The sequence below is a fragment of the Orycteropus afer genome, unplaced genomic scaffold, assembly GCF_000298275.1.
Source record: "Orycteropus afer afer isolate SDZICR_OR568_19922 unplaced genomic scaffold, OryAfe1.0 scaffold01051, whole genome shotgun sequence".
NCBI classification, from domain to species: Eukaryota; Metazoa; Chordata; class Mammalia; order Tubulidentata; family Orycteropodidae; genus Orycteropus; species Orycteropus afer.
In genome coordinates, this window is record NW_006922638.1 from 136,822 (window position 1) to 149,166 (window position 12,345).

Genomic DNA, 12,345 nt, shown 5'->3' on the forward strand with positions numbered 1-12,345 from the left:
TGTTGATCAATCTCGTTGAGGGGCTTCTCCTTTTTCACTGACCCTCTATTTTACCTAGCATGATATCCTTCTCCCCCTGGAGAGGACTTGTCCCTTCTGACAACGTGACAAAAGTACCTGAGGCAAAGTCTGGCTATTCTCGCTTCTAAGGAGTGTTCCAGTGGTATTTCTTCTAAGACAGATTTATTCATTTTTCTGGCATTCCATGATATTTTCAATATTCTTCACCAACACCACAATTCAAATGCATCAGTTCTTCAGCTGTCTTCATTATTTATTGTCCAGCTTTCACATGCATATGAGGCTATTGACAATGGCTTGAGGCAGGAGCACCTTAGTTTTCAAAGTGACATTTTGCTCTTAAACAATTTAAAGAGGTCTTTTGCAGATTTAAGAGCTCTGGTAGCGTAGGACATGTGTTAGACTGGGTTCTCTAGAGAAACAAAAACCAGCAAAGCTTTTATATATATGGAGAGAGAGAGAGAGAGAAATTTATCTTAGGAAAATGGCTCACAAATGTATAGAAGCCGGCAAGTCCAAAGTCCCTGGATCAAACGTCAAGCTGGAGGTCTTTCCTGGCTCCCGCAACCACAGGGGCCGAGAAGCTCAAGGCTGGCAGGCAGTACACTGGCTGTTGACTTCAACAAATGACAAATCCAAGATCTCCAGGCCGAACGGTGGACTGCTCACTCACGAACAGTTGTAGGCAGCACAACAGAATCCCGATCCACAGAAGAATGTCTCTCTTCCCAGGATGTCCCTGGATATCTGGAAGCAGGCCACACCCCTAGGGAAACTCCCCTTCAACAGATTGGCCACTCAGAACACAGTCATCCGATCCCATCACGGGAACAAGCACACAGAACTGGGGTCCAGCCAAGTTGACATACAGCTCCAACTATCACAGTACCTAAGGCATTTGACTGCTAACCAGAAGGCTGGTTGTTCAAACCCACCAGCCACACCTTGGAAGGAAGATTGGGCAATCTACTTCTGATTACCCAATAGGAAGATTGGGTAGTGATACCACCTCGGAAACCCAAGGAGGGGTTGCTATGAGTTGCAGTCGACTTGAGTTTAGTTGAGCTTAATTGAAAGATTAATAAACATCAGCCACAGTGCTATACACTACAATATAGCTGTGCACAAGAGAAGTGGTATGGTATAAACTCTCACAGTAGGAATGGAGACAATAAACTGGCAGTTACAACAGTAATGTGTCAAGCACTGGGATGAAGGAAGGATTGAGATCCTGTGGAGGCAAATGGGAGTGTAATTTATTCCAGATTTAGGGCAGGGCTGGGAGTGATCGGGTAGGGTTTCTATGTGAGGAAACATGTAAGCTGAGACCTGAAAAACAATCCAAGCTAATATTGGAAGGACAGAAGAAAGTGTGCCAGACCAAAATAAAGAAAGAAAGAAAAAAAAACTATTGAAGAAGGTTTGAAGTGAAAACATTGTATTTAAAGAACTGATTGGAGTGGATGTGGACAGGGGATGAAGGATGAAGGGAGGGTTCTGGGAAAGGCCAAGCTTAATAAAAAAAAAAAAAAAAAAGGAAGGGCTTTATCCTGAGAGTAATGGGGTATCAATGAGATATTTTTAAATATATGAGTGACATGTTGAAATGTTTCCACTTTGGCTACAGTGTAAAATGGAGGAAAGCAGGTTGAGAGACTGGGAGACCAATTTAGACAGTGGGAGATTATGGTGGTTCAGACTAGGATGGTGACAATGTGGTGGTGGTGATGGTTATGGTCTTACTGGAGAAATTTCGGAGATAGAATCAACAGGAGTTAGTGATTTCTAGATTTCTTTTTTTATTATTTGAGCATTTGGGTGACTAGAAATGTAGTAGGTTGACATTAGAAAAATAAACTTCTAATTAATTTAATAACTGGCTTTCCTGTTTTGCAGTGCCTTTTTCTGCCAGTTTTTTAGTTTTGTGGTAGTTGCTGGTTTTTGAGCTACTGTCCATCAAACTTTTCTCTGGCCAGTTCTTTTCTATACTGAGTTATTCAATGAATAAACAGGTTCTACCTTAAGAGCATGATGGCTACCATGGAGGAGAGGTGATCCAAGGGAGACAAGGAAGTGCTTACTGAAATAAACATGAAGTTTTAACATCAGGCTAGAGATATAAATCAAAACCAAACCCACTGTCATGGAGTCTATCCTGATTCTCAGAACAACCCTATGGGACAGAGTAGAACTGCCTCATATAGTTTCCAAGTATGTAAATCTCTATGGAATCAGACTGCCAAATCTTTCTCCCATGGAGCAGCTGGTGGGTTCACACTATTGACCTTTTGGTTAGCAGCTGAGTGCTTTAATCATTGCCCTGTAAACCTTTCCCTTCCTCTCTCCAATGCCCGGTTTCATTTCCTAGAGGTCACTTCCATTAACAATGAATTGTGTCTTTGTATTAAGTTTCTTATTTATCTTACTTTACATACAAGCATATTATATGTTTGCCTTCATACTGATGGTATACATACTATTTTGAGCCTTGCTTTTTTTAATGTCATGATTACCTTAGAAATCCTCACATACAGCTCTGTCTCATCCTTTTTAAAGATTTGCGTGGTATTCCACTGAATGAATGTACCAAAATTTGTATACAAGTCTCCTATTGGTGAGTATTTTGTTTCTAGTGTTTCCCCTTTAATTCATTTACTGTTACAGTAAAAATACTTGCACTATATGTGATTATATTAAACCCAAGTTTGCATTCCAAGTTTATCATGAATGAGTTATGAGACTTTAGATTTATTTCAATATAAAATGGACATCATATTGCTTCCAGGATTGATGCAGGGATTGGAGATAGTGCACTGTATCATATATTCATTGGGCATATGAATATGAAATAAGTCTAAACCTAGTGCATAGGTTTAAGATATTTCTGAAGTTGATTTCAAGGAAATAACCTGCAGATTGCTTCAGGTATCTGATATTAAAGATTCTAGGTATGAAGTATTTCTTGTCTATGTGTGACACTCTGGTAAGGACAAAACTTTAGTGATGGTGAATTTATCAGTGGTTTCCAGAGATGATGGGTCGGGGGAGGGTATGACTATAAAGGGATAGCATGAGGGTTTTCTGGGAGGGTGATGGAACTGCTCTATACCCTGATTGGGTGTGTTAAAAGAAATTGATATAGGTGTAAAATTTATAGAACTGTATATCAAAAGAAAAAATGTCAATTTTATTTTATGATAATTTTAAAAAATAAAATAAACAAATGAAAATACAAGCCAGATTGGGGAGAAGTATTAGCATATTCCCTATCTGATAAAGGATATATATCTAAAATACATGCAGAATTCTAAAAACACAATTAAAACACGGGCAAAGTCTTGAACAAACACTTCACCAAGGTACCAATATAAAATGGCGACCATTTTGGATAGTTTGGCAGTTTGTTACAAACATATACATATACCTACAGTAAGATCCAGACATTCTACGCCTAGGTATTTCCCCAAGAGAAATCAAAGCATATGTTCGAAGACTAGTACATGTGTGTTATGGAAGCTTTATTTGTAATAGCAAGAAAAAAAATTAGAAACAGCCCAAATGTCCATTAAAAGGTCAATGGATAAACAAATTGGGATATAACTATATAATGGTATACTAAGCCACACTAAGAGGGAATGCACTATTGATATATAATTAAATGGATGAATTTCAAACCATTTTTGCTGAGTGAAAGAAGCTTGACAAAATGTATATGCTATGATTACATTTACATAAAATTCTAGAAAATACAAATTCATTTATAGTGACAGAAAGGAGATAGAAGTAGTTTCCTGGGGATGGGAGGGGGTGAGTAGGCAGAGGGGCAGAAGAAAAGGATTACAAAGGGCCCAAGAAAATTTTTGGGGTAGTGGATATGTTTATTGTCTCGATTGTAGTGTTGGTTTCATGAATGTGTATATATGTCAAACATCAAATTGTATACTTTAAATATGTGCAATTACACCTCAATAAACTATTTTTTTAAAAAGTATTTTTTCCCAAAGTGATATACTCCTCATACATCCAGTAAGTGGAGAAGGAACCATAGATTTTGCCAGTGTTTAATTCTTACCATCCAGCCGTACTTTAGCTTGTAAAACATCAGAGGAATAGTATCAAGGTGGATTAGCATTGCAATATATTTTACAATATCATGATGAAAATAAAAATGAACATATTAGTAGTAAGTCACTAACAGGTTATTATTTATTTATTTATTTATTTTTAAGCAGTAGGTATATTATGTATGGCATGTAGAATAAAGAATAGATATGGTCCCTTTACGTGAAGCAATTTGCAGAGTTGCGTCTGGTTGAAATTTGAACAATTCTTTGCATTTCTATAGTAGCTTTTAAGAAGGCTTTATAATGTGTTATCAAAACCACCCATCACCCTTGTTCAAAATGCTCTATCTTTTAAATATTGTAAATAAAAAATTAAGCCTGTTAATAATACCATTGCTTCATTTTTCTAACTAGATTGGGATCTCGGCCCTAGAATTCTACTTGTCTTCAAAGTTTCCTCCAGCAGGAAAGAAATCCTATCACTTATCCTGTGTAAGGATAGGGACAAATTCCTTTGACCTCCAGGCCAGTTATCTGTTGAAAAAAAGAGACATTTTGGTAAATGGTAATTCAAGAGTATTCTTTGAAAGCATTTTTACGATTTATAACTATATATTTAGCCACCTATTATCCTTGTTTTATTCCCTATCATAAAAAGGAATTACTTGGTTAAGTGTTTATGGTCAAACTCTATTATTCACACAGATAATAATTCAACTAGCAACTATTTACAAGTAACTTGGATTTAAAACTGAATTTAATCCCATTTCCTATCATCTTCCCATCTGTTAATGAGCTCTGGTGGTACAGTGGTTAAGGGATTTATTTGACTGCTAATCAAAAGTTTGGTGGTTCAAACACACCATGAGGCAATCTACTTCCATAAAGATTTATAGCTTTGGAAAACCAATGGGGGTCACTATGAGTCAAAATTGACTCAATTGCAGTGGTTTTTTTTTTCTGTTTGATTTATTCCCCATCTGTTAAGAAAGGAGTTTGAGTCAGATGATTTCTACATTTCTTTTCAGCTTAAAAGGTCTATGATATTGTGTTTGTTTTGTTGCAAAAAAATTATATCAAAAGCTTGAAAATACTCTTGTGACATCAAAACAATCAACTAATTTTGTAAACATGTTTCCAAGCTCATTCTACCAATTTGAAGAATTTCAACAAACGCTACTTAAGGTTAAAAAAAGAAAAAAAACCCCACAACTTTAAATAGTGTACTTGAAGTAGGTTAAACACAATGTCCTGGACTTTAGGTAACCTATAATCTAGAAAATCCAAATAATATGTTTTAAGTCTAGCATGATGAGCTAAATACAGTAATAGCTATGAAAGCTGGAAACTGTGTAAGGCAGAAACCTGTGAGAGAAGGAAAACTCAAGTATTTTCCACTAATAGAGAGCAATAGAAAAGTGTTAAGACTGCACCCCGTCAAAGGGGGAAAACTTGCAAGACCTGGAAAAACAAGGCAGTCCCATGGACTTCTGGCTCTCACAGGTTTCACAGTCTAATTACGTATGTTTTGAAAGTATATAAAAGTACTAATCACTCAGTTACTTAACAGAGGATTTTCTACCCCATGGCCAAAATAAAATGAATAGCCAGATCACCTTGAAAATCCCACCAGCTTCAGGCTGCCTCGAGAGACTCTTAGAATCCATTCCATCCCGTGCACAGGTCACATACATTTCAGAGTAATCCTTCCCTCCAAAGCAGCATGAAGTTGTCTTATCAACAGGCAATTTCACAGTTTGGAGTCTTTTCCCTAGATAATCAGGTATTACATTTAAACATTAGTTCCAGCACATTTCCAACCTGAGCCATGTTTCTGGATCACTTGAGGAGTAATAAGGAAGTTCTAAAACGAGGTCAGAATTCATCCATGTATTTAGCCTACCTTCCCTGAGATTTATTTTGAGCAAGAAGACTTATCTTGAACAGTTAATGCTGATGGTTGAACAACATGATGAACATATTTAACATCACTGAACTGTACACGTGACTCACTCACTCACTGCTGTCGAGTTGGTCCCAATTCATAGTGACCCCTCCTTGGGTTTCCAAGGCAGTATCTCTACGGAAGTAGATTGCCCAACCTTCCTTCTGAGGAGTGGCTGGTGGGTTTGAACTGCCAGGCTTCTGGTTAGCAGTCAAGTGCCTTAGCCACTAGGCCACCAGAGCTCCTGTACATGTGAAGACTGCTAAAATCACCAATGTTATCTATATACATAGCAATGATTGTGAGGATGGCACAGGAGTGGCAGCATTTAGTTCTGTTGTGCATAGGGTCACTATGAGTTGGAACTGAGTCAATAGTACTTAACAACAAGAATCTATGTATTACCACAGTTAAAAAATATTGAATAATAATAATAAATGTGTCTCCACAGGAAGAGAAGTTCTGACTATAAGTTTTGGACTTTATCATTGGCCTTTATTCAAAATCATCCAATTGAAACCTTTGACTATATCTCCAACTCCATCAGTAATGAGGTTTTTCCAGTCCTTAGTGTCTAGTGTTTTCTAGACATAGCTGGGACTTCTCATTTTGCTGTGGGCCTACCTGTCCCAGGATCTAAACGAATCACTCTTCCTCCATTGTAACAGGCCACCCAAAGCTTCCCCTCAGCATCTATACACATTCCATCCGGGATTTGTTCTTCTTTTTCCAACTTGTAAACACTTCGGCGGTTGGCTATGGGGAAAACAACAACAATAACAAACAGGCCACTTAATACTAGGCATCAAATAAATCCTCAAGTTGATCACAGATATTGATCATGTCTGCTTATCCAGTGTCTGGCATGTGGGCACCATGGATGGGATGTTTCAAAGATTTCTAGCCCTAAATCAAAACTATCCAGAAACATGAGTGGGCACCCCTCAACAAAGAATACTTCCCACATTATTTGGGGTGGATTCACTCCCTTTGGTTTGGGCACAAACATATCTGTTTAAGGCTACAAAGGAGAAGAGAAAAAAGAAACCAGAATCTTTACTAAACTACCAAGAGTTCTTTTGAGGCTGATCTGAACTTGAAGACCTTGCATGCCCACCTCAGATAAACCAGTCTGTAGTTAGCCTTTTGCTGTTTCAGCAACAAAAATACCTACTTGATTAACTCTAAGATCTAGAAGGCACAGGACTAGTTCAAGCACAAAAACTAGTGAAATGTCAGAAAGGGATCAAAATTGGAGATCCTGGATAGACTGGGAGAGAAAATGTGGAACAAATTTTTTTTAAAAAAAGACCAACTTTACTGGTTGGATAGAGACTGGTGAAACCCCCTAGACTATGGCACCCTAGTGATACTTTAGGCCTGGAATTGGACTCACTCCAGTGGCTTAAATCTCAGCCAAACAATGAACAGGTCTAAGAGCTGAACAATCAACCTGTGGGGGATCAGAAAGGAATCATTTGCATACGTATAAGGTAGGGAGGCAGGAATGCACAGGCAAGAAAGACACAGGGAAAGGATAACCATGTGGAGGAAGTGGTAGGGGAGCTGTTACACTGTGAGGAATGTAATTGGTGTCACAAAACAAAATGTCTATGAACTGTTGAATGTAAAACAAATCTACTTTATGAAATTTTACCCAAATCCCAATAAAAAGTTAAAACAAAAAAACACTAGTAAATTGTGTGAATTCTTATTCTGCCTGAATGAATGCTCCCAAATCATCACAACTAAGTATTAGAAGAGCTTGTTTCCAAAAGGAGGGGTATTCTGAAACTAACTGGCTGGCCTTCAAGGAGGAATCACAGTCCACAAAAAACAAATATCAAATGCAGAGGTGATGGCTTTGGAACACGCTGAATGTAACTAATGTCATTGAATTGTACACTTAAAAATGGCTAAAATGGCAAAGCTTTTGTAATATATATTTCACTACAATAAAAATTAAATCTATATTACAAAACCCAGGTCACCACAGTAATCAGATTGGGGCATATGGAAACTATGTTAAAATTGTGTTTAAAAAGAGCACTGCTCTGCCATATTTTGCCCTTTATTAAATCTGCATGAAGTGGCTTGTGATTTTTCAAGGTTTTTGCCTTTTTGGTTTGGTAGCTTTCATGAAACAGCTTCACAGTACTCCCTTCTAACTCCTTCTAAATAATTCCTTCCCTCACACTTTCGAACTATGGCTCACTTTAAGCACATTGATGGAGCTGAACTTTTCCAATCTGGAAGGCTGTTAATTTGTCTCTGAGTACTTGCCTATGGTTAACTAAAATACAAATAAGAAATGTCAACCTCAAATTCTAATTTTCTGTTTTTAATCCATTCTACTGTACATTATATCTTCAGATACCTCCTGGTAGAATGGGATCCATTTTACAGTGAGTGCCTTTCTGATGCTGGTGGCAAGAAAGGGGATTAAGGATGTATCCATATCATGCCAACTATTTGGAACTCTGGTGGTGCAGTGCCTAAGTCATTTGCCTGCTAACCAGAAGGTTGGTGGTTCATATCTACCAGCCGATCCACATAAAGATTTATTGCCTTGGAAACCCAATGGGGGTCGCTGTGAGTTGGAATCAACTCAATGGCAGTGAGTATGGTCGTATTTAGTTGTGTTGAGGGCATAGTCAAGTTTGACTGGCAGTACAGTCAAGTCTCTGTGATAATAACTGTATTGGAATAACAGCATTGGAAAGCTTCCTATTTGACAAATAAAGACCTTTTCACTTGGAGTTGAAGAATAGGTAACTTACCAGTCACATAAATACAAAGAAAAAAAAAATACCAGGAATATTGAGAAAAAGAATTTAAAAAGTACATACATATCTGTCCTGTCTGCAGGTCATAGTCAAAGGCATCCACAGAGTAGGAGAGACTGTCGATATAATAGAAGATTTTGTGGTCTAGGGACCAATCCAAACCATTGGAGATGTCCACCTGGTCAAAGTACTTTTCCACATGGTGGTCAGGAAAAAGGGAGTACAGGGACCCTTGGTGCAGTTCAAGAACTGCTGGGGCTACTTCCTCAGCCATGGTACCTAGAAAAACCAAAGAGCAAAGAGCTCAGCCCCACACATCTTACCCCATGCACTATAGCATTTTTTCTCTCCAAGGATCCTTTCTAGTGTTTAAATCCAGAAAATCATTATACAATCCCAATCTGGACCCCTCCCCCCCTTTTTAATGGTAACTACCTAGGAAATTAAGTTACAACTGTACTAAGAGGTTCTGATTCTGGCTAAGATGGAGTAAACCCACACAAGCCTTACTCTCCCACTAAACACAACTATAGAACCTGAAGAGAATGCATGGCGCAGCTATTTGAGAACTCTGAAAACAAAAATAAGCAGTGGGTAGATAAGGGAAGAACATCACAATTTGAAGCACCACTGAATTGGTGGTGAGTTCACCATTTTTTTTCGTTTAGTATCTCCAGGCCTGAACTCAATGCAGCCTGAAACTCAGAAGTGAGCTGTCTAATTGGGGTTTCAAAAGCTTGTGAGAGGACTAAGACGCAACTATTGGTCTCTCCAGGTCTGGAGCAAAGAAGAGCAAAGAAAATCAAAGACATGTGGAAACAATTAGTACAAGAGACTTGCTAAACATGGGAACTCAGCATGCATGACCCTGAGATCAGAGGAACCAGATGGGGCCTGGCTACCACTGACAACCACTTGGAAAGGGATCACAATTGGAGATCCTAGATAGAGTGTGAGAAAAATGTAGACAAAATTCAAAATCACAAAAAAGACCAGGATTACTGGTTTGGCAGAGACTGGTGAACCCCCCAAGACTATGGCCCCTAGTCATCCTTTGGGTGTGGAATTGAACTTACTCCCCGTAGCTTAACTTTCAGCCAAACAACAGACGGACCTACATGGTGAACAATTACACCAGGGAGGTACACTCCTTAGAAAAATCAACCATGGAGATCAGAAGGGCAGCATTTGTAAGAAAGTTCAAAAGGCAGGATACATAGGAAAGAAGGACACAGGGAAAAGGTAATCACAGAGAGGAAGTGGAAAGAGAGTTGTTACATTGTGGGGATTGCAATCAATGTCACCAAACAAAATCTGTATGAACTGTTGAATAGAAAACAAAATTACTCCATAAAGCTTCACCTAAATCACAAGCCATCTGGTGCAGATAGTGAGAGATACAAGAGAAATTTCTGTATCTGGCTCAAGGAGCAGAAAAGGAAATTCCCGAGGCTCCGAGAGTGGGGGAAATCCCCCACCTTTCCCACTCCTTTTTCTCCATTTTCACAACCATCAGTCCCCAGGCAATTCTGTATCAGGGATAGCAACAGTAGATAGAGTGGGTGGCAACAGGAAACCGCAGGAGCTAAACCTTACTCTCCTTCCAGTGAAGCTGTAGCTCCAAAGGGGCAGAGCCAGACTGTTGCTTTTGTATTTTCTCTCTTGCTGCATGGCCCAGAGGCAGCACAATTGTAGAAGTGGGTGGTTTCTGGCTGTAGAAATGAAAGGGGGACTCCAGGAAACTGTAAAGTACTAGGAGAGAGTGAAGAGGTAGGCGCTCTGGAGTGCGACCCCATAGAGCTGTTTCTCATCTCCTGGGTGCAGCCTGGACTTGCATATACACGGCTCTGATTCAAATTAGCTGAGTTTTGGGAAATAGATCACCAGGCCTTTCTTCTGAGGCATTTACTGGCTGACTCAAACCTAAGAGGTATTCAGGTGTTGTTTGTACTATTCTTCTATTTTTTCTGTAAATTTGAAATTATTTCTAATTTCAACATCATCATCAACCAATGGGGGAAAAACCTTTTATTTAAAACTCATTTAAACCACAAAATTAACATACATATTAATCTTTGCTAGAGACAGAAATTAAAAGGGATACCTAGAAAATTTTTCTCATTTTAAAAAAAAAAAGTGATATGCTTTTACTATTATAGCAAGTAAGCCCTTTATTAGTTATATTATGGCTTTCTCCAAAGCTCAGTAACTGATTAATCATACCAGCAAAGTATCTCCCAGCAGGATCCACCTTCCCATCATTGAATCGATTATTTTTCTTGTCTTTATCTACTGTGGCCAGGACAACTGTTGACTGATCTTCCCAGTTCAAAGCACAGAACTTTGTTCCAACTGTGGCGACATAGCCTCCCAACTGGCGAAGGGCCACAGAGCTGACGGGGGCATCTACAAAGGCAAATGCAGTAGTCAGAATGCAGCAAGCGGGCCAGCAGCTGAGCAGCCCCCTGAGGCCATCACCTACCTGGTATCTCTTAGAGAAAGAATCTAGCTCTTTCAACAATGGGAGTGCTTGCTATCTTCCTTTTGCTGAATAGTGACAGCTACATAAATCAAAAATACCAAACCTATTGCCGTTGAGTAGATTCTGACTCATAGCAACCCTATAGGACAGAATAGAACTGTTCTGAGACTATAATCTTTATGGAAGCAGACTGCCACATCTTTCTCCTGTGGAGCAGTAGGTGGGTTCCAACTGCCGACCTTCTGGTTAGCAGCCAACCACTGCACCACCAGAGCAACTGGAGAGCTACATAACCGAGTATGTTTTTGTTGAGCATGAACTCTGTGTGCTGTTCTGGGCAGCAAGAATAGAAAGGTGAATAAAACCCAAATCTTCTGGAAGCTCCCAGTCTAGTGGGAGGAAAAAAAAAAAAAAAAAAAACACTGCCATTGAGTCGATTCTGACTGATAGGAATCCAATAGTACAGAGTAGAACTGCCCCATAGGCTTTCCAAGGCTGTAAATCTTTATGGAAGCAAACTGCCTCATCTTCTTCCCATGGAGCAGCTGGTGGGTTCAGACAGCTGATCTTTTGGTTAGCAGTCCAATGCTTTAACCACATTGCCACTAGAGCTCCTTCAAGTGGGAGAAGCAGAGAAAATACAATATAACCACAATACATTGAGGCAGGAGCCCCAGTAGAGGAATATATCAAGTTCAGAAGTGGGGTTGCTGACCTAGAGGCAGCCAGAGCAACTCACAGATGCTCAATTTGCCTGACATCCAGGAAATTCCAACACAAAAACTGTTTGGTTACAGCAACTAGGTTTTGTGAACACGTTCCCTTCCCTCCCTCCAAAACAAAACAGATTGCCAGGTCTTTTCATGGAGCTACTGGGTGGGTTCAACCCCCTAACATTTTGGTCAGTAGATGAGTGCAAACTGTTTGAACCACCCAAAGATGTTCCCTCCAATACAGGGCTTGCCTTTTTAAGGAGCCCTATTTTATATGTATTTAATTGAAAATTGTTTCTGAAATACTTTTTAGAAATAAACATGATATAAGTAA

General features: G+C 39.1%; 1 protein-coding gene across 1 annotated transcript in view; it reads right to left on the reverse strand.

The window, feature by feature from the left end:
- Positions 1–4,568: 4,568 nt before the first annotated feature.
- Positions 4,569–12,345, reverse strand: part of RGN (regucalcin) — a 10,315-nt gene continuing 2,538 nt past the window's right edge. The window contains exons 2-6 of the mRNA XM_007958622.2: positions 11,040–11,222; positions 8,880–9,095; positions 6,655–6,786; positions 5,702–5,856; positions 4,569–4,619 (exon numbers count right to left, since the gene is read on the reverse strand). Coding sequence (XP_007956813.1) covers positions 4,569–4,619; positions 5,702–5,856; positions 6,655–6,786; positions 8,880–9,095; positions 11,040–11,222 — 737 coding nt within the window. The remainder of the gene's footprint in view (positions 4,620–5,701; positions 5,857–6,654; positions 6,787–8,879; positions 9,096–11,039; positions 11,223–12,345) is intronic.